Source organism: Pleurodeles waltl, chromosome 3_1, assembly GCF_031143425.1.
Source record: "Pleurodeles waltl isolate 20211129_DDA chromosome 3_1, aPleWal1.hap1.20221129, whole genome shotgun sequence".
NCBI classification, from domain to species: domain Eukaryota; kingdom Metazoa; phylum Chordata; class Amphibia; order Caudata; family Salamandridae; genus Pleurodeles; species Pleurodeles waltl.
Genome location: NC_090440.1, coordinates 1,581,305,149 through 1,581,324,301, shown reverse-complemented (window position 1 = coordinate 1,581,324,301; position 19,153 = coordinate 1,581,305,149). Strand labels below are relative to the sequence as shown.

The 19,153-nt window shown below is 43.7% G+C and overlaps 1 protein-coding gene across 6 annotated transcripts in view; it reads left to right on the top strand.

The window, feature by feature from the left end:
• Positions 1–19,153, top strand: part of FMNL2 (formin like 2) — a 469,979-nt gene that overhangs the window by 249,456 nt on the left and 201,370 nt on the right. For all 6 annotated transcript variants that reach the window (XR_011201574.1, XM_069225173.1, XM_069225177.1 and 3 more), the window contains exon 2: positions 18,468–18,551. Coding sequence is in view for 5 of the 6 variants with exons in the window: in XM_069225173.1 (XP_069081274.1) it covers positions 18,468–18,551 (84 nt within the window). In the remaining variant the exon portion in view is untranslated. The remainder of the gene's footprint in view (positions 1–18,467; positions 18,552–19,153) is intronic.

Sequence of the window (19,153 nt, the reverse complement as noted above, 5' to 3'; positions counted from 1 at the left end):
GTTTTCCTTCTGCTACTGTAATTAAATTAGGTTCTGGCTTTTAGCGTGGGGGTGTAATGCATGCGAAAGGAAACCTCACCTATATTACGTGGCGGTTTGAAGTGGGCGCCAGTCCGTTTCGAAGGTCGTGCTTTTGCCAACCAGCACTTATTTGCCAGGTCAGGGCTTATAAACCCACTGGGAAACCTCGTAAAAGCTTGGCCGAGTGCCATGGTGCAAGCACCATTAAGTGCCTTAATGGACATGCAAATACACTTTGGTCATTTGGTACACAGTTGCTTTCGGCAGGAAAAAAGTTTGTATGCCATAATACTTCCTCGGTGTTTGTGTAGTTAATCACTAAAATCACGGAAAATGTTATCCTGTAAACCTTTGCTTTGCTTGGTGGGTTTTTCATTCGCCATGTTATGTACCCGGCGTAGGTCCCATTTCCTAAAACGCAATATCCAAACATCCTTATGAGGACGATGTAACTTCAGTCCTACCATTCTAAAATGGTTCAGCTCCTGAGGCTTCTTCGTTGTGTTCATGGTGCTTCAATGCTTCTCATACGCCTCCAGTAGATGCACAGTGGGTTTTGAAAGCCTATTGGCTGCTTGTTCATGAGGTTTGAGAAGGTGTCCTTGGCTTTCCATTACTTGCAGTGGCGCACCAGTGCAAGTCCGGAATAGGGGCCCTCTGACTGTTGGTTGGCAGTAGAATATAAAAATGATCGGGGTTCATTGGTCCCCGGTGCCTCTGCACATGCTGCAAAGTTGATAGCTATCTCTCTCATTACTCGTGCCATTTTCACATTTTCTCCCATGTAAACTGTTGATGTGTGGATGTTTCCAGTGCCTGGACTCTACAGTGCCCATCCAGGTACCTTCTGCTGCAGCTGAGAACGAGGCACTTCTTCTTTCAACCAGAAAGCACATGAAGGTAATCGGGCTGGATGAGCTACACCCAGCATGCCTCCTTGTTCATTATCATCATTGGGTGCCTCACATTATTTCACTCACAGTGGGGTGCCTTTTGGCACCTGGTTATAAAATTGAGCATTTGTAAATTGAGACAAAATCAGCAAGGTGTTTTGATGTGCACAGTGAGACCCAGCTCACTTTTGTTTTGTTCCAGAGCAGGTTCTAGTCGATCTATTTCCAATGTGGCAGAATTCTTCTTACACCTTCCCATGTTTTCCGCAAGAGTTGTGGTTGAGCACAGCTCTTGTGGCATGCTTCCAGTTTCTTTCAGTTCGGTGTGTTCACTGCTGCCATGAACAGGCAAATTGCCGAAAACACTGAAAGGAGATGCTAGACGGACATACGTAGCTAAAGCCAATAGGCCGCATGACACTTTTTAGCCACGATGTACAGTGTCATGGGTGCTGTGCAGTATGATTAAAATAAAATTATGTTATGACTCCGCTCTCGGGTCATTTTGTAGGTGTGTGCATGTATTCCAAGCACATGCATCTGCCCCCAAACGAACAGAGGCTTATTTTTTTAATCATTTTATCTACCTTTCCAAGGAAGTAGGTAAATAAAAAGAAAAAAAATACTAAAGAGTTTTTCTTTAAATTTAGTTCAATAGCGCTTATTACAAAAAAATGAAAACTGACGAGACTTTTGAAGCAGGAATGGGAGGTAAAATAACACAGCAGGTAGGGGGGGCACAGGAGGGAGAGAACATGGGGCAATGGAAGAAACGAGGGCAAAAGAGCAATCAATCAATCAGTCAATTTGTAAAGCGTGCTACATACCGTGAGGGTTTCAAGGCACTGGGGGGGGAGGTGCTGCTACTGCTCGAAGAGCCAAGTCTTGAGGAGTTTTCTGAAGGAAAGAAGGTCCTGGTTCTGTTGCCTGGGTCTCTGGCGGGAGGGTGTTCCAGGTCTTGGCGGCGAGGTGCGAGAATGATCTGCTGCCGGAAGATTTGCGTTGGATGCGGGGGATGGAGGCGAGGGCGAGGTTAGCGGAGCGGAGATGTCGGGTGGAGGTGTAGAAGCTGAGTCTGTTGTTCAGGTATGATGGTCCGGTGTTGTGGAGTGCCTTGTGTGCGTGGGTGAGGAGCTTGAAGGTGATCCTCTTGTTGATGGGGAGCCAATGAACGTCTCTTAGGTGGGGTTGATGTGGCAGTGGCGAGGGATGTTGAGGATGAGTCGGGCGGAGGCGTTTTGGATGCGTTGGAGGCGTTGAAGGAGTTTGGATGAGATACCGGCGTAGAGGGCATTGCCATAGTCGAGTCTGCTGCTGACGAGGGCCTGGGTTACTGTTTCTGTTGGGATCCATTTGGAAACTCTGCGAAGCATGCGGAGGGTGTTGTAGCAGGAGGAGGAGATGGCGCTGAACTATTTTGACATGGAGAGTGAGGAGTCGAGGATGAAGCCGAGGTTTCGTGCGCTGTCGGTGGGTGTCGGAGGGCGACCCAGCGTGGACGGCCACCATGAGTTGTCCCAGGCGTAGGGGGTGCGCCCAAGGATGAGGACCTCTGTTTTGTCAGAGTTTAGTTTTAGCCGGCTGTCTCTTGACGCCGAGACCCAAACCTGGTTATCCAGGTCCACATTAGGCAGCTATGACAGTAGTAAAATAAATATAGAAGACCCAGCATCATCCATATGTTTGGTTCAGAAAAAAATAGTTTTTTTTTTTTAATGATTTACTTCATCAGAATGAAAAGTCATGAACTATTGGATTAATTTTACTTCTTTATTGATCCATTCAACATTTAATAGCCAACGCGTTTCGTCCCACTGGACTTCTTCAGAAAAGTTTTTTTCACACAACATTGTGAGGATGGCGTTTTGCTGTGGAACGTCGAATTAAACATTCTATGAGCCCTGAAGAAGTCCGGTGGGACGAAACGCGTTGGCTATTAACTGTTGAATGGATCAATAAAGAAGTAAAATGAATCCAATAGTTGATGACTTTTCATTCTGATGAAGTAAACCATTAAAAAAAATATATATATTCTTTTTCTGAACCAAACATATGGATGATGCTGGGTCTTCTATATTTATTTTACTATAAAAACCGAGGTTTTTTCTGAGGCCTAAGGGGTTGGTCCTCGTGATCCAAGCACCCATATGATTTAATCTACTTGAAGTATACAAAGTAAGGGCAGCACGCTCCACCTCAACCCTTTCCTTATTGGATCTTGAATAGCTATGACAGTAGTGTCACATCCTGGGTGGAGGAATGGAAGCAGGCCGACAGAAGCCACATGAAAGCTTGGCTCGCTGTGAACCCGATGTTCCAACGGGGTCTGAGCTGAGCTAGACTTCAGGCTCTAGTTTAGAGTGGCTCGACCATCCGTATTCAGGTTGCACATTGTCCCGCAGTGTCCGGCGAGACCTCTCCCACCGTGCCATCAGCCTCCACGTTTATTATTCTGTTTATTATCCTCGTCTTACCTATTCTTTTTCTTATCGCTTTTAATCAGTGCTTTAAACGGGCCTGGTCAGTCTGGTACTGAGTACCAGCACTTTTTTATTTTGAGACTGAGAGTACCTGCACTTCTTTGGAAAAACTTAATACTTTTAATTAGAGAGTACCGGCACTTCTCAGAAAAAAGCAGGTACTCTAGCCAGGGCTGGCTTTCGGGCGGTGTGACCAGTGCGACTGCACCGGGCGCTGACCTCAGGGGGGCGCTGTGTTTAGCAATAACTTCTGAAACTTGCGATTTAAAAGCAACTTCTGTAAAGTTCCTTGTGTGTTTACCCTTCAAGAAACAATTAAAATGTCAAGATGCCTCTTGTGATTAATGTTCCGACTAGATTTTTGCCTAGTGGCAGCTTTGACTCAACATAAAGTAGCATAGAGGGTTAATATGCCTGCTGCAAAAAACAGAACTATGGAGCATATTCAAGAAAAGTGGCGCTGCACACAGTGCAGCGCCACTTTTCTTGCACCCCTTAGCGCCCCCCTAATGCCACCATGTTTGCGTCATATTTAAAATACGGCGCTCCATGGTGGTAGTTAGGGGACTAGCGTCGGAATTTTTTATGCTAGTCCGGTGCTTTGCAGGATTAGCATCAAAAATGTTGCCTCTAATCTTTCAAAGCACCCAGAGGCCCATTGTAACCAATGGAAGCCTCCTGTTAATGCCTGTTCTGAGCAGGCATTAAAAGTGCAGGAAAAAAATGACACTAAGAAATCTGACAGATTTATTTGCGTCATTTTTTTTGGCCCCCCTAAGGGGGATGCACCCTTTGCATACATTACAGAGTGGCGCAATATGGTGCAGCGTTTTTGGCCTTCTAACCCCACATCAATGTAAAAAAATGACACTAATATGGCGTTAGAATGGCACTAGGGGCTCTTAAATATGCCCTTATGGCAGTACTTAATTTATGCTTGTTGTTTTCGGTGCAGAGCACCGGCACTTATTTTTGAGGGCCAGTGCTTATTTTACTGCCTCAAGCATTTACTGCGAGAAAAAAACACATATAATGGGAAAGATGGAGGAAGAGAAAAAACAAAAAAGCGTCACTATGGGGAAAAAGCAGAAATCCGCAAGAGTGAGCAGAAAGGGCAGGGAGTGCCTGCAAATGGATTGAAGAGGCCAGAGATGGCTTCACGATTACGCTCCCACTGTATTCCGTGTTCACACATTTAATTGCAGCAGCCGCATGTTTAAGAGGAGGGCTTTGGGCACCGGCACCTTTTTATTTAAAATTAAGCACTGCCCTATGGGACGTATTTGAAAAAAGTGGCGCTGCACACAGTGCTGCACCAATTTTCTTGCGCCCCTTAGCGCCCCCTCCCCCCCTCAACGCCACCATGTGTGCATCATATTTAAAATACGGCACACCATGGCGGTAGTTAGGGGACTAGCGTCAGAATTGTTTATGCTAGTCCAATGCTTTTCAGGATTAGCATCAAAAATGTTGACGCCAATCCTGCAAAGCACCCAGCTTTGGAAGCCTCCATTTAATGTCTGCTGTGAGCAGGCATTAAAAGTGCTGGCAAAAATAACACAAAGATATCTATCAGATTTCTTTGCGCCACTGTTTTGCCCCCCCCCCCTAACGGGGGATGCCCCCTTTACATACATTATGCCTAGCGCAGGCATAATGTAGCGCAAAGGATTACAAATTGGCGCAATGCATGCATTGCACCACTTTGTAAATATGGTGCAGCTTTTTTGGTCTAATAAAGGCCCATTAGCTCAAAAAAATTACACTAATGTGGCATTAGAATGGCACTAGGAGCTCTTGAAAAAAGTGGAGCTGCACACAGTGCTGCTCCACTTTTCTTGCGCCCCTTAGTGCTCCCCTAACGCCACCGTGTGTGCGCTGTATTTAAAAAATGGCGCAACACGGCGGTTGTTAGGGGACTAGTGTCAGAATTCTTGACTCTAGTCCCAGGCTTTGCACGATTAGCGTAAATAATGTTGATGCTAATCCTGCAAAGCACCCAGAGGCCCATTGTAACCAACAGATACCTTATTTTAATGCCTGCTCCGAACAGGCGTTAAAAGTGGCAGAAACAAATTACGCAAAGAAATCTGTCAAATTTCTCTGTGCCATTTTTTGGGTCCCCCTAACGGAGGAATGCCATCTTTGCATACATTATGCCATGGTGCAGGCATAATGTAGCGCAAAGGGATACACAGTGGCGCAATGCATGCATTACACCACTTTGTAAATATGGCACAGCGTTTTTGGCCGTCTAAGGCCACATTAGCATAAAAAAATGACGCTAATGTGGCGTTAGAATGGTGCTGCGGGCTCTTAAATATGTCCCTATATTTTATGTGGCTAGCTGAGTGGATTAGTAAAACCAGCCTTTATAAGTGCTGTAAAACACATGAATGTATGTGAAAGGGGAATGTATGTGAAAAGGGAGCATGGAGAGATGAGGGGCACATATGCGGGTGGTAGTGAGTGAAACCGAGGAAGAGGTCATGGGGTGGGGGCCACAATAAACTGTCGCTACGGGCGCCACCAGTCCCAAAGCCAGCCCTGACTCTAGCACAGAGTACCTGCACTTCTATTTTTGCTTTTCAAGCACTGCTTTTAATAACTGTCCCTCCTGCGCATTTTAGCTGTTTCGAGCGTCTACTTAGTATTGTGCCTTGCCCCCCTCCAGCCTTGCCTTGCGTGACGTAGCGCACCGAAACACCAGCGTTAAAATGACGTCACGCGCACGTGACCCAGTACTGTTTGGTAAGATCTGCGTTCCAGTGAGTTTCTGAGTGACATATTGTTCTTACAAAATAGGCATAATTATAATGCATGTCTGTATAAAGTTTCCTATATGGCGGAGGATGGTCGACCACAGTCTGGGGAGGGGGTGGGGTGGCGACTCAGTTGTGGCTTGCACAATGTCTGGCTTCGAAACCCTGACTTAAAAAGTTCATTTATGTTCAGAAACACGCCAGCGCCTAAAACCGTTCACCGCAGGACCGCTTTCAGCTTCTGTCTGCGTTCTTCTGCTTGTGACAAGCCAAGTTGGCTTCCATTCGTGGAGCTTTGTGCCAGGCTGAAAAATACGGTAACAGTTCATCTGGTACAGCAATTGTGGAATGAAAAAAAGTGGCAGATTTAGTCTACTTTAAAAATAGGTGATTGAGTCGAAGCATGTGATTTCTGTCCAAGGACAATTCGTAAATCATCAAATGGAATTTTCAGATGATATGGAACAGGAACGTTGGACTTGCCACAGAACCCAAGACATGACGCATTCACTACTGGAAAGGCAGGATGGGAAGGGGTCCGTGGATTCATGGCATATTGTTACACCGCCTGGCCCGAGACTGTATTTGCAGCAACATAGTTAGTTGGCTGTTTTTTTTTTTGTGAATGCCAGGTCTGTGTTACATCATTTTCCAAGCAAAGACATTAGATCATTTTATAAAGCACTCCTGGCTAACAATCTTCCATTATATCATAAAACAGAGTCCACATTGTTGATTAAGGTATATCTGCGCACAGTTTAGCCGGTATTTACTTTCCACTGGCGGCCGGCAGTTTTAGGGGAGGGGGGCGGATGGGAAGCACAGTCGCACATTCTTTCACACACACACACTCACGCACATCCATTAACAACACTCATCAACATTCAAACATACACGCACGCACCACTCATTCATTTAAAAAGATCACACACACTTACCTTCAGCCTCGGAGGTCCCTGGAGGGTTGGGACCACTGCTTTCCCTCGCCAATGAGGGAAGGCAGCAGTCCCAGCTTCGTCACAGAGTGGGATGGGGTCAGTGAGACTGCTGATCCCACCTCACTTTGTGACGAGGTGTTACTGATTGACATTTGCCCTGGGCGCTTCAGGTATTAAATCTGAAGCACCCAGGTCAAAGTCATGGGTGACGCTTCCCTTGTCACCCGGGGGAGGGCCTCGAGGCACCTTTGCTGAGCCAGGAGATCACGCCCATATGAGCTGTGACCACTTCAGCCCAGCTAAGTTCAGCTCTGGCAGCCAGGAGTCTGCGCAAATCGCGCATGTCTGCTCCTGGCTGCCTGACCTTGAACATTAAGACGGTCTGTCAGGCTGACCAGCACTCTTCATGTTGTGCAAAAGGTCGGGGGGGGGGGTGGCCCCTCCGCCCTAAAGGACCGGCGGCACCTGTTACTTTCTAAACACACTTTGACTCTTTATGTAGGCTTGGTACTTACAACTGCCTAATTGCCATAAAAGTTTTTGACAAATTTTATTTTCTTCTACTCTAGACAACAGCGATCTGACTGGTCCCTCTTATAAACAGGACACGTTTCAAAGCTACAGTAGGCACAATGCTTACTTTGTTCAGTTTCTGACCATAACTTGGTGATTCCCTTTGCGCCTTCCACCAGTTGGCAGACAAGTATTAAAACACCTATCTCTTATAACCTAATGTTATGATTATGATCAAGCACCCCCAGTTCATGAGATCCTTAAAACACCTTCTGTGAGACTAAAGCACAACCACAGCGCTTTGATTCGTTTCCTAGCACAATTAATTATCTATCGCCAGGACACTTAAAGAACAGCTGCATTTATAAAATCTGATAACATAAAAAAACTTGTTACCTCAGGATTGTCCAGGGTAGATAAAGTAATTCCGGCTGCCTTCTCTTGAACAGCCGTGCATTATAGAAGGTGTGCGTTATTTCAGTTTGTGGTTAACAGGTGCAGCACACACTCTTCGGTGAAGAGTTGGGTTTTCTGTCTGAATTCGTCTAATAGAATCCAAGTAACTTTAATGGAGTTTAGCTACATCCACACATTGCAGTGCTAATGATGCAAAACTTCTAATGGACTTCTTAATTTGTTCTTTATCCACATAACATCTTGATTGGTAACCTCAGATTCATCTTAATCTCTGACTCGTAGTATTGAGTAGCAGCTCCATTGAAGAGATGTGACACTGCTTACAAATCAGCTACCTCCACATGGCCTCTATTTTGTGTTTATTAAAGAAGGACCCTAGTGATTTTTTGAATACTTTCTGACATGCTGCTGTGCTGCTGTCTGTAAAAACGTATTTCCAGTTTATTTTGGTATTCTAGTTTTTTACTAATGGGAGGTCAGGGTGGCAGGTTGTATTTGATCAGACCATTCCCTGTCTCAGAATTGAAGTGTTTGTGTGTGTGTGGGGGTGGGGGGTGTCCTAAGTCACTGAGAGGATGGAAAAATGTATGCTGCCCTTACTGGATAAGGAGGAACAGAGGAGGGCCCTAAGATACTTGTAGGCCATTTACCTCTATGAGAAGCAGGAAGAAAGAGTATCATTGGAATACTGTTAACGTCTTTCATAAATGGGATTGGTGATGGGCACACCTGGCAGGTTGTGTGTGGCACTGAGAGCTCACCATCTTCGGGCATTATCATGTCACTTCCATGACTTTGGATCTGCTGTGGAGCTGTTTTTAAGGAGTGAACATAAAATGGATAGAGCTCTGGAATTTAAGATTCCGAAAGGTGACACACAAGGTTTTTTTGTTAGATTTTTTTAAAAAATAGATATATTTGGACGATAAGGGACGAGGGACTCAAGAATACAGTTTAAAATCAAGAGCAGTACTTTAGGATCGCTAAAGCCCTTTTTTGGTAGCCACACAGCACTGTGAACTAAGTGGATTTAAAAGACGAACACTTATTTAGTAGTTAATTTGAGTTTTGCAAAACGAAGCAAGTCTGAATTTGTTTTAGGTAGAAAATCTGGCATCTGTGGCCAGAAAATCCTGAAAGAAATATTTATACTGTACAGCGAATATCATTTTAGAGACACATTTTAGAAAAATGTCTAGATTGATTACAATCACCTGTCCTGTAAAACCTGCGAGGTTTATTTATATTAATTAAAAAAAAAGGATTGCTTATAACTTTTTGCTGAAGGGAGGAAAAAAATCAAATAAAGTCATCTAATTACAGTTTGTTATAATATTAGTCTAAACCTTTAACTGAGCAGAACGTTGCATGGAATAACTTTGACAGTTCTTTGTGACAAAATCGAATTATGTTCTCGCTAAGCTTACAGTTTCAGGTTTGTTGTGGTTTGTGACGATGGAATATCATACATGGAAAAGAAACATGAGCACCCATGATTGAAAACCGCAATCTGACGTGTTGTTTGTGGTATTAAGGTTCACAGCCTACAAATCTCCCTATGGGAATATTTAATTTCATGTCCTTCAGAAATCAATATTTTACCTTAAGCCTATATGCAGAAACAAAATCCCTCGAGTTATGGCGGAAACATGTTGTCCAGTTGTTGGACTTTCAGACAAGCATTGAGTAAACTAACAAACTTGGGCATATATATATATTGTGGTAATGCCAGTATACATCACGTCCTTGTCCGACGCTGGAAAAAAAAGATTGTGTGACCAACCAATACTCGGCACTGAAGCAAATGTTTCCACAGAAGTCTGAAACTAAAGGCATCTCTTTAACCATGGAGCACATTGAGCCACTTGGGTTTACCTGAGAGCTGTGAGTCTCACCCCACTCAGGTTTATATCTTGCTTTAGACTTCAGATCTTGCTTTAGACTGCTTTAGCTATATTTTGGCAACAGACCTATTGTATGAAATATAAACTTAGACTTTGCTTTGTGTCCAACCTGCGCTCATTTTTCAATGGTGTTGCTGTCTATTTTAGGTCCCCTATGCAGCCCGTCTAGACAGATGAAGGGGCCACGCCCCCTTACCTTTTTGGGAGAAGAATGTCTGTCAGGCTGAACAAAGGTGAGCCTGACATACACTAGTCTTGTTCACGTCAGACAGCCAGGAGCTAGACATGTGCAAAATGTGCATACTTCTGGCTGCCTGAGCTGAACTTTGCCAGGCTGAGGATTTCACACCCCTGATGGCTGTGACGACCTCAGCCTGGCGAAAGTGCCTCGAGGCCCCCGACCCCCTTGTGATGAGGAGGAGCATCACTGATTGCCTCAGACCTGGGTGCTTCATTTTTAATCCCTGAAGTGCACAGGGCCAAGTGTCAGTCAGTGACACCTCGTCACAGAGTGGGGTGGGGTCAGCAGTCTCTATAACCCATCCCTCACGGTGACTAGAAAGTAGCTGCTGCCTTATCTGAATGGCTGATCTATCGGAGAAGGCAGCAGTCCCAACATTCCTGGGACCTCCGAGTTTTTCCGCTTGGGAGCTGCAAGGCAGGTACGTTTTTTTTGTTTTAGAAAGTTTGTTGCATGCATGCATGTATGTATGTATGAATTTGTTGAGGGTGACTGTTGTGAATGTGGGTGCGCAAAGGTGTGTGCGTGTGTGAATGCATGGGTGTGAGTATATATGTGTGCCTGTATCACGCCCACTCTCTTCCCTGCCAAAAGTACAAACTGCAACTAGATTCCCTGCATCTGGCTTGATGGTTCTCTTCCCTTTTTTTGGCGAGTTTCTCCTCAACAAGGAGCATTTCGGACTCACTGTATTGAAATGTGTCCTTTCATTCTTGACGCCAAGACTTAGCAGTTCATGATCGACTATTTTCTCCTACTTTTTTTGTGTTAAGCTCCACCTTTCCCACCCTGTTCCACTCTGTTTATTAAAGAATTAGTCCCAATACCTGCTTGCCTGCAGCCTCTTTGCTCCATCCGCTGCCAGCCACCCAGACTGCTGTTATTGTAGGCAGATTTTGTTGAAAGGTTTTTAAACTATTTCAAGATGGCTGCCCATGAACTTAAACACTGTAAGCATCTTAGAATGCATTTTCTTTTGATAAAAAAAAAAAATCCAAGCATTGTGCCCTGCATCCTTGGCTATCTGCATCCTAAAACAAAAGAAAATAAAATCTAAGATTCAGCTATGTGTGTTCCCGCAGAGCAGCTGCCTTTCCTTGCTTTAAAAACAAGCGACAAGATGGCCTTTGTGCGTATGCACAGTGACCATCTATGAATTGTTTTCTTAAGCTTTAACAAAAGCTGTTGTCAGATGTCTATCATGTATGTGCATGCACGGTGGCCGTCTGGGGACCAAAACAAGGCATTGGCAAAGCCAGTAGCTCAGTGCCCTGGTTACACGGGGCAACGTGAATTCACTTGTTCTTCTTCTGTAGTTAGTCTTTATTTCTATCTTGAAATGCACTTCTTCTGTGAAAATAGTGCCCAGTGCCATGCCCAGAACAGACCATGTTCCCTAATTTAATTCCTGCTTCACGCCAGGCTTCAAGCTACATGTGAATGTAAGAGACCGGTGAAAAGACAGGAGTACCCTGAGCAGTTTTAAAGACATAAGTTTGGAAAATGTATGTGAAGGGCTTTCTCAACCAACTTGACTGCTTTACAGCGAATCGTAGGCCCTGGTCCAGGTACTCCCATTTCGATGCAAGATCCTGGCTGTACAGAGGTATGTTATACCCGTGGCGATAGGAGAGATGTTGGGGTGTTGTCATAGTCAGGTTAGACCAACTTTTATTTATAAACGAAGCGGAGAAACTGAGATTTAATTTAAAAAAACTGTGCAGCTGAAGTGAGGGCATCGCCGTCACAGAGCTAAAATGGTAGAGGTTGGAAGCCGTGGTTTGGCCTGTCTTTTACACGAGAAAATCGGGAAGCTGAGCTTTATAGTTGAAATGGTTCAGGAATGTTTGTCAGTGCAAATTCACGTCAGTGATTAACAACGCGTGAGTTTGCACTCATAACTACTTAAAAAAAAAAATCCACTAGCACAGCAGAGTTTTCTGTGTGAGTCGATCTGGTCATGGGGCAGGTGATTAGTGTTTAGGATGAAGCTACCAGCTAAAGAAGGTAAACATCCGCAAACTTGCCAACATGTGGCACACGACTGTCCTACCCTGCATCTAACTGGATATTAATTCCTAACACTGGTGGGAATAAGTCTGTATCCAGAATAGGAATGTGGAGGAACTACCGAAGGTGTAGGTAGGGGTTTCTCCATGGTTTTTTTTCCCTACAGAGAATGGAACAAATATGAAAGGAGCAAATTTACATCTACGTGAATGTTGTCTTGCTACATTTCCATGTGCGCATGTGTGTCCTTCTGGAAAATGACGACAGTCACAGGTCTTGACGATATTAGTGTTGTCGTCTTTAGTAGGCTTGGGGGGAGTTTGCGGAGTTCTGCTACGCGGGATTCCGCAAAGTGTCAAAAATAACTCTGTAGCGCTATTTGGAGTTCTGCGAGCGGCGTAGAATGTGTAAGTTGCAATGTTCACACTGATTTTCTGCACCAGGAGTTTCTCCTGCACTGTAAATTCTGTGCTAACGGCAACACGTGGCGGTCCAGACGGCACTAACTTCTTTCCGCTGCTCAAGTAAAGTTTCTACTCGAGCAGCAGCTTCCTCAAGGCGAGCGAGGAGCAGCTTTTATCTATGTGAGAGGTAGTGACCCGCTATGACGGCCCAGGTTCAGAAATCACGTTCGCACTCGCCAACTTAGCAATATCTCTCGCTTGCCTACTTAATGTTAGCGAGCTGCACAAGAGAAAAATCTCTGCATCGCTTTGCAAAGTTTTTCCAAACCTCACGCAGAGCACAGAGTGGGCAAAACTCTGCGAACTCCTCAGAGCGGAATTCTTGACTTTTATGATACATGCATTCACATAGGCATATACTTGCCTGAGCATCTGGTGTGTAAATGCTGAGTTGTACCAGGGGAGGGCAATTTATGTGGCAGGATAGACTAAATTATGTGTCACGAAAAAAACAATTATGCAGGCGTAATACGGTACATTTGATAGCAGAGTTATTTTATCATATTTTCATTTTTACGCATTGAAATACTGCATAGACAAAGTCCTTGTATCAGTAATATCAGTTTAACACTTAAATACAGCAGTCTCACCAACTCGAAGACGACCAGTTATCCTTAGAAAATAGCTTGGCACTGGGCAGCAATAAATGTAGCAGCTTTTTAGTAACTTTTGAACCGTTTAAGCTAGGAACTTTAATTGTAAAAATATGCAAGTTGTGTTGGAGATTATGTATTTTGTGGCAAATCCTTCATCATGCAAAAAATGCAGCGGGCACAGAATTACATAATTCCTGAGGTCCTTATTATTGGCTGGCTTTACAATAGGAAAACATTTTATTGGCTGGCTTTACAATGAGAGAACATGGGAACGTTAGCCATACTGAAAAGGCTTTGCGGTGATGGTACAGTCGTCTTGCTCCTGTCGTTTTTTTGTAAAATACTTTGTCATTTCATGAAACAAAGAAAAATGGTCATATCACGGCATTGCTATTTATAATTACAGTAACTCAGGCTATCATGACAAATTTCCTTACCTCGCATTACATAACCTCACCACATTAGGTGGGCCAGAGCCTCACCGACCACCCCCAGTGTCAGACGCTTATTGTATATTTTTTGTCCATCAGTGAAAATATTGAAAGGGAAAAGAACTACACAGAACAGCACCACAGTGAGCAGCGACAAAAATAACAGGTGTAACCAGTTACATGCCCAGCTGCTCCTGTGGGTTTGATATGCATTCGGGTGTTTATGTCGAATAACACCTGGGTATTTTGAAAAGTACTCCTGGTAAGATTGTGATAGTCAGTGTGAGTATTTCTTTTCTGCGGGGATCGCTCAGTAGTAAAAACGCTTAATTCAAAGCGACTACCAAAGCACATAAAAAACCACTTCACTCCATGTAATCGAGCACATGCAGTCCTGAAATTGCACATAAGATGGTGCAAATTCAGTAGACAAGGATCAGAAATGTCCACAAATTCCCACAGAGGGACAATGCTCTTTAGGGATTTCTGTCTAGTATAAGGCATCTGAAAAAATATTCCTACCCGAAAACATTACCCGCAATATAATACTGGCTGAACCTGGATTAAATATAAATAGTGCTGTTTTTTCTTTTTCCATCTGAATATTTAGATAAACATATCCTGCAGTTATAACACATATTTTTCCTTTCAAATACAAAGAAAATACTGTTGTGCACTAAGAGGTTACAGGGATCTATCTTTCAGACACAAGCAGATAAACCCTGACATTAGGAACATTCTAAGAGGGTACTTATGAAATGGAAAAGCCTTAACCCAATAATTAGTGAAGAATAGAAAGAGACAAGTGAGTGCACAGACGGGTTCTAGCCGAGCACAAGTCCAAGCAGTCTGTATTAATCTAATCCCATGATTTGGTTTCCTCACTATAGCCCCAGAACCAGCTTCTGTCAGGTTGAGTGACAGGAGAGGAGCGGGTCAGGAGCACGACATTGGCAGTTTTCTGAGTCTGTCTCGGGACCTTTTGGATCTGATAACTTGGCGCTGTAGAGACTTACCTCTCTATCAGAGGAAATGAAAGGCTGTCACGACACGGTCGCTCTCCCTCCATCCCCCCCCCCCCCCAACATTTTAAAGTGCCCATCTCAGTGGCGTAGCGTGGGTTGTCAGCACCCGGGGCAAGGCAAGTAATTTGCGCCCCCTAACCTGGGGCAAGGCAAGTAATTTGCGCCCCCTAACCCGTGGATTTTAGCACTCAAGTCTCTTCCAAGATGTTGCGCCCGGTGCGGCCGGCCCCCCCTGCACCCCCCCACGCTACGCCACTGGCCCATCTACGGGTTTTTGTGCTTACACATGAATGTGCATGTTCTCTTTTAACGCATGTCGTGCATGTTTGGATTCCGTTCTGTATACTCTTGCCTACGTTGTCTTTATACAGATAAGCTTCGGACAACGCTGCCCCCAATAATGAAGTACATTTTTTTAAATTTTTTTTATTAAAGATAGCATGTGCTTTGAAGAGGCACTGAGAAAAAAAACAGAAATGAACATGCAGCAACAAGTTAAGCCATGGAGTCATTAGTACTGTAAGGACTCGGTTACAGACGAGTGCTGCTTTGATGAATAATGGTGTGGCGTTTCCCTCCAAAGAGAAACGATACTAAAAGCCTTGGTGTGAAATTTGTACAACAAATGGCGTGGAAATAAGTCTCGGGATCAAACCTACATTTTGTCTACTTTATACAAGAGCTGGGGTACCTCACTGTTGGAAGGACAGGCTGTGAGTCAGTTGTGTGTGCGCTGCATTGGTGATGGTTGGCACGAGGTAAAGAGCCCCAGCGAGTGAGAGGTGGACTCACAGACACACTCTACAACTATAGCACATTCGGAGTCATGTTTTCAAATCTGCGAGGGCACCCGATGGAAGGGTTGGGAATGTGTCAGCTTTAAGAATCGGTGAAAAATGAAGACCTTCAGGATGATGATCTTGCCAACTAAAAAAAAAACTGTGCCCTTTGATCAGCTCGTCTGTGTCCCAAAGCATAGACACCTGCGAATAGCTGCTGTTTTGTCTTCTGAAGCATAGACACCTATTTGTCTGTGATTTAGAATGCCAAGAGCTGACCATAGGTTTTATATTTTTAGTCGTAAATATCTGTCTTTTGTTTTTGGTATCAATGTCCGATTCTACTTTTTTTGCATAAACCAATAAGTTAAAAGTATAGGACAGCCCTATTTTTGATGATGATTTATTAAAGTGTGAACAGAAACATAAGTACTTGCAGGATATGTATATGCATATATATATATAATAATAATATGCAGGGGCACAAAGTTGTTATAGGGAGTCCGCCAAATGCTGAGGTTGCTGTGTATTGTTTCCACTTCATGCCTCGTGCAAGTTATTTTCTCATCCCGACGTTTTCCATTGTTCAGTGATTTCCTACTCATCTCCCTTTCACCCCTTTTTGCATTCATCCAGTTTTCTCTGGATCACGGTCTGATTTAGAACAGTAGGTTCCAAACCCCAAAAAGGAGCGCTTGTGCCGATCATCTCAAACCACGGCCCAAATGAATTAGTGCATTGAATACCTCTCCCAAGATATAAAGGTGATAAATGTGGAACATTGTGGTGCTGATATATGCGTCCAAGGTTGACTGAATGCATAATGTTTAGTTGGGTGATACTCAAGCTCCTAAACGTAAATCAGGTTAGCGTCCTGCAAACATATATTCAGGCTCTTAAATGTAAATCAGGACAGTGTTGTACAAAAATGGTTGATATTAAGGGAGAGGATGTAGCATAGTGGTCAGAGCGACCGCCTTGGGAGCTGGGGAGCCTTGTTCGCACCTTAGCATCGGCGCAATGTCCTATTATTCTGGGCAAATCATTTAATCTCCCCGTGCCCATGGACAGCGCCTGGATACCCTCACGGGTGATAAGTCGTGCTATTTAAACAAACAAACATACTGTACACACACACACACTCTACACACACACACACACACTACACACACACTCACTCTCTCTCTACACTCACTCTCACTACACACACTGTCACTCTCTCTCTACACTCACTCTATAGACACTCTCACTCTCTACACTCACTCTCACTCTCTCTCTACACTCACTCTCACTCTCTCTCTACACTCACTCTCACTCTCTCTACACTCACACACTCTCTCTCTCTCTACACTCACTCACTCTCTCTACACTCACTCTCTCTCTACACTCACTCTCTCTCTCTCTCTCTACACTCACACACTCTCTCTCTCTCTCTACACTCACTCTCACTCTCTCTACACTCACACACTCTCTCTCTCTCTACACTCACACACTCTCTCTCTCTCTCTACACTCACACACTCTCTCTCTACACTCACTCTCTCTTTACACTCACTCTCTCTCTCTCTCTCTACACTCACACACTCTCTCTACACTCACACACTCTCTCTCTCTCTCTACACTCACTCTCTCTCTCTACACTCACTCTCTCTCTCTCTCTACACTCACTCTCTCTACTTACCCAATCAAACGTGTTTGGATGAACGCTCACAATTGGGAAAGCATTGTCAATTCCCTTCACAGACATTCAGACGCTTGTGCCTATGCAAACCTCTGCCACACAAGGACCCCTGTAGCATGTGGAATTTTTGTAACTCATAGAAATGTCAGAATATCGCAATTTAGAAGAAGTTAATGCATTGTCAATCTAACACTGGCAGCAGGGTGTTAGATTGCACCAGATATTGCTCCGTTTGGTGATATCTATCCGCATGTTGGTAGATCCCATCATGTATGGGTAAGTTGTTCTTTTCTCCACTAGGTCATGGAAAGAAGCAAAACCATAATAGACAGTTTAGGTAACTTTTAAAAAATTTGCAAAAGTGCTCCTTGGTTCTCAAAATACTACTGATGTTGATTCAGTAAGTGTAGGAACAAAAACGCATGCTCATAGGATCCTAAAGAATTTTTAAGCACAGCAATGTAGAATGTGCTTTGCCTACATTGTGTGCATCTTTAACTTTAATCGGGGGCTCTCATGTTTTGCCCTTGTTACATAGACAACAGTGTTTAATCAAGGTAATCTGGCACCATGTATTACTTTCCTTATTTTGTTTCTCAGTTGCTTCTTCATGGGACACAACTCAGGCATCATAGGTTTGGGTGATCTGTATACTGCACCAGAAATACTTTATCTTGGGGCACTAATCATCTTAAATTTGGTCACAACCGGAATTTATTAGCACTGTGGTGAACATTTGATGGCGATCCAAGGGCTTGAGTTAAATTTGGTTGATAGCTTTCACCTCCTCCAATTTCTGGATGGAATTTTAAATGTAGAGGATACATCACCAGTGGAATTTCCAACACTTTGGTAATAGGTTGGTATGTAAAAAGGTCTCTGCTAGCTGCTCTTCAAATCCCCATTTACCACCTAACTAGAAATCCCACCCATATTCTTGGCAAATTATTTCTTTTGCAGGAGTGTGAGCTGAGGTCACTAAATTACAAGTTGCTTTAGACATACATCAGCAGATTCATGGCACAACTTTACATTTGTTTGAGTTTCATACAGTCCAACTGTGGAATCTGTAGCTCTATAACACAATTGATCCCTCTTACAATTGTGATGCGTTTGAGCTAGTTGCTGTTAAATCTGTCAGTTTGCCTTTGTGGAGTCTGTTTTTTTGAGTTTGTCTTTTGTTGGAACACGTCAGTTTTTCTTCTGTTGAATGTTTTGCAATTTTCGGATTTGATCAAATTTGGCATGTGAACCATAAAGGATCTATAATTATGTGTTGTTAAATAATATAAAACATGTCTTTCTCATTATAGAATGCCATGAATCTGCCGCCTGACAAAGCAAGATTACTGCGCCAGTACGACAATGAAAAGAAATGGGAACTTATCTGCGATCAGGTAATCAAGAATGTTTGTAAAAGAATTAGGTTAAAATCTATGGTGTTATTTATTTAGCCACATACACTTCTTATGAAAGTAAAATGAACTAGAAGGAATTTGAGATGCATTGCTATTTTCTACGGTCAGATCGGTTTCCTCACTGGGTTAACATTTGCATACAAACGTGTTAAAATGTACATGCCAAACTTAGAGATGTATTAAACAATACATTTTTTGAAGTTAAGCAGTTGGATATTACAAGGTATTAAAACAAATCCTACTCTTTTGTTTGCTGTATATCATACTGATTGCAAGATTAGTGCCACATTGAAAAACCCTGGCCAAGTGTTGCTTTCCCAAAACTACCTATTTGCTGGTGAGCCATGCTGCAAAGATCCTTTGCCCCCTCCCTCCGAGATCTACCTCTGTTGAGATGATCGTCTTCCATGTTGACTACCAGTATCTTTGCTAATAGGCCATGCACGTCCTCACAAGGCACCCATTCTCAAAATTTCGATCTTCCTGCAGTTGTCCCCTACTTCCCTAGCTAGATGTGCTCTTGCTAGAATGATGAAATGTAGAATTTTGTGACTGGGACTCTTGGCTCCAGATGTTCTTGT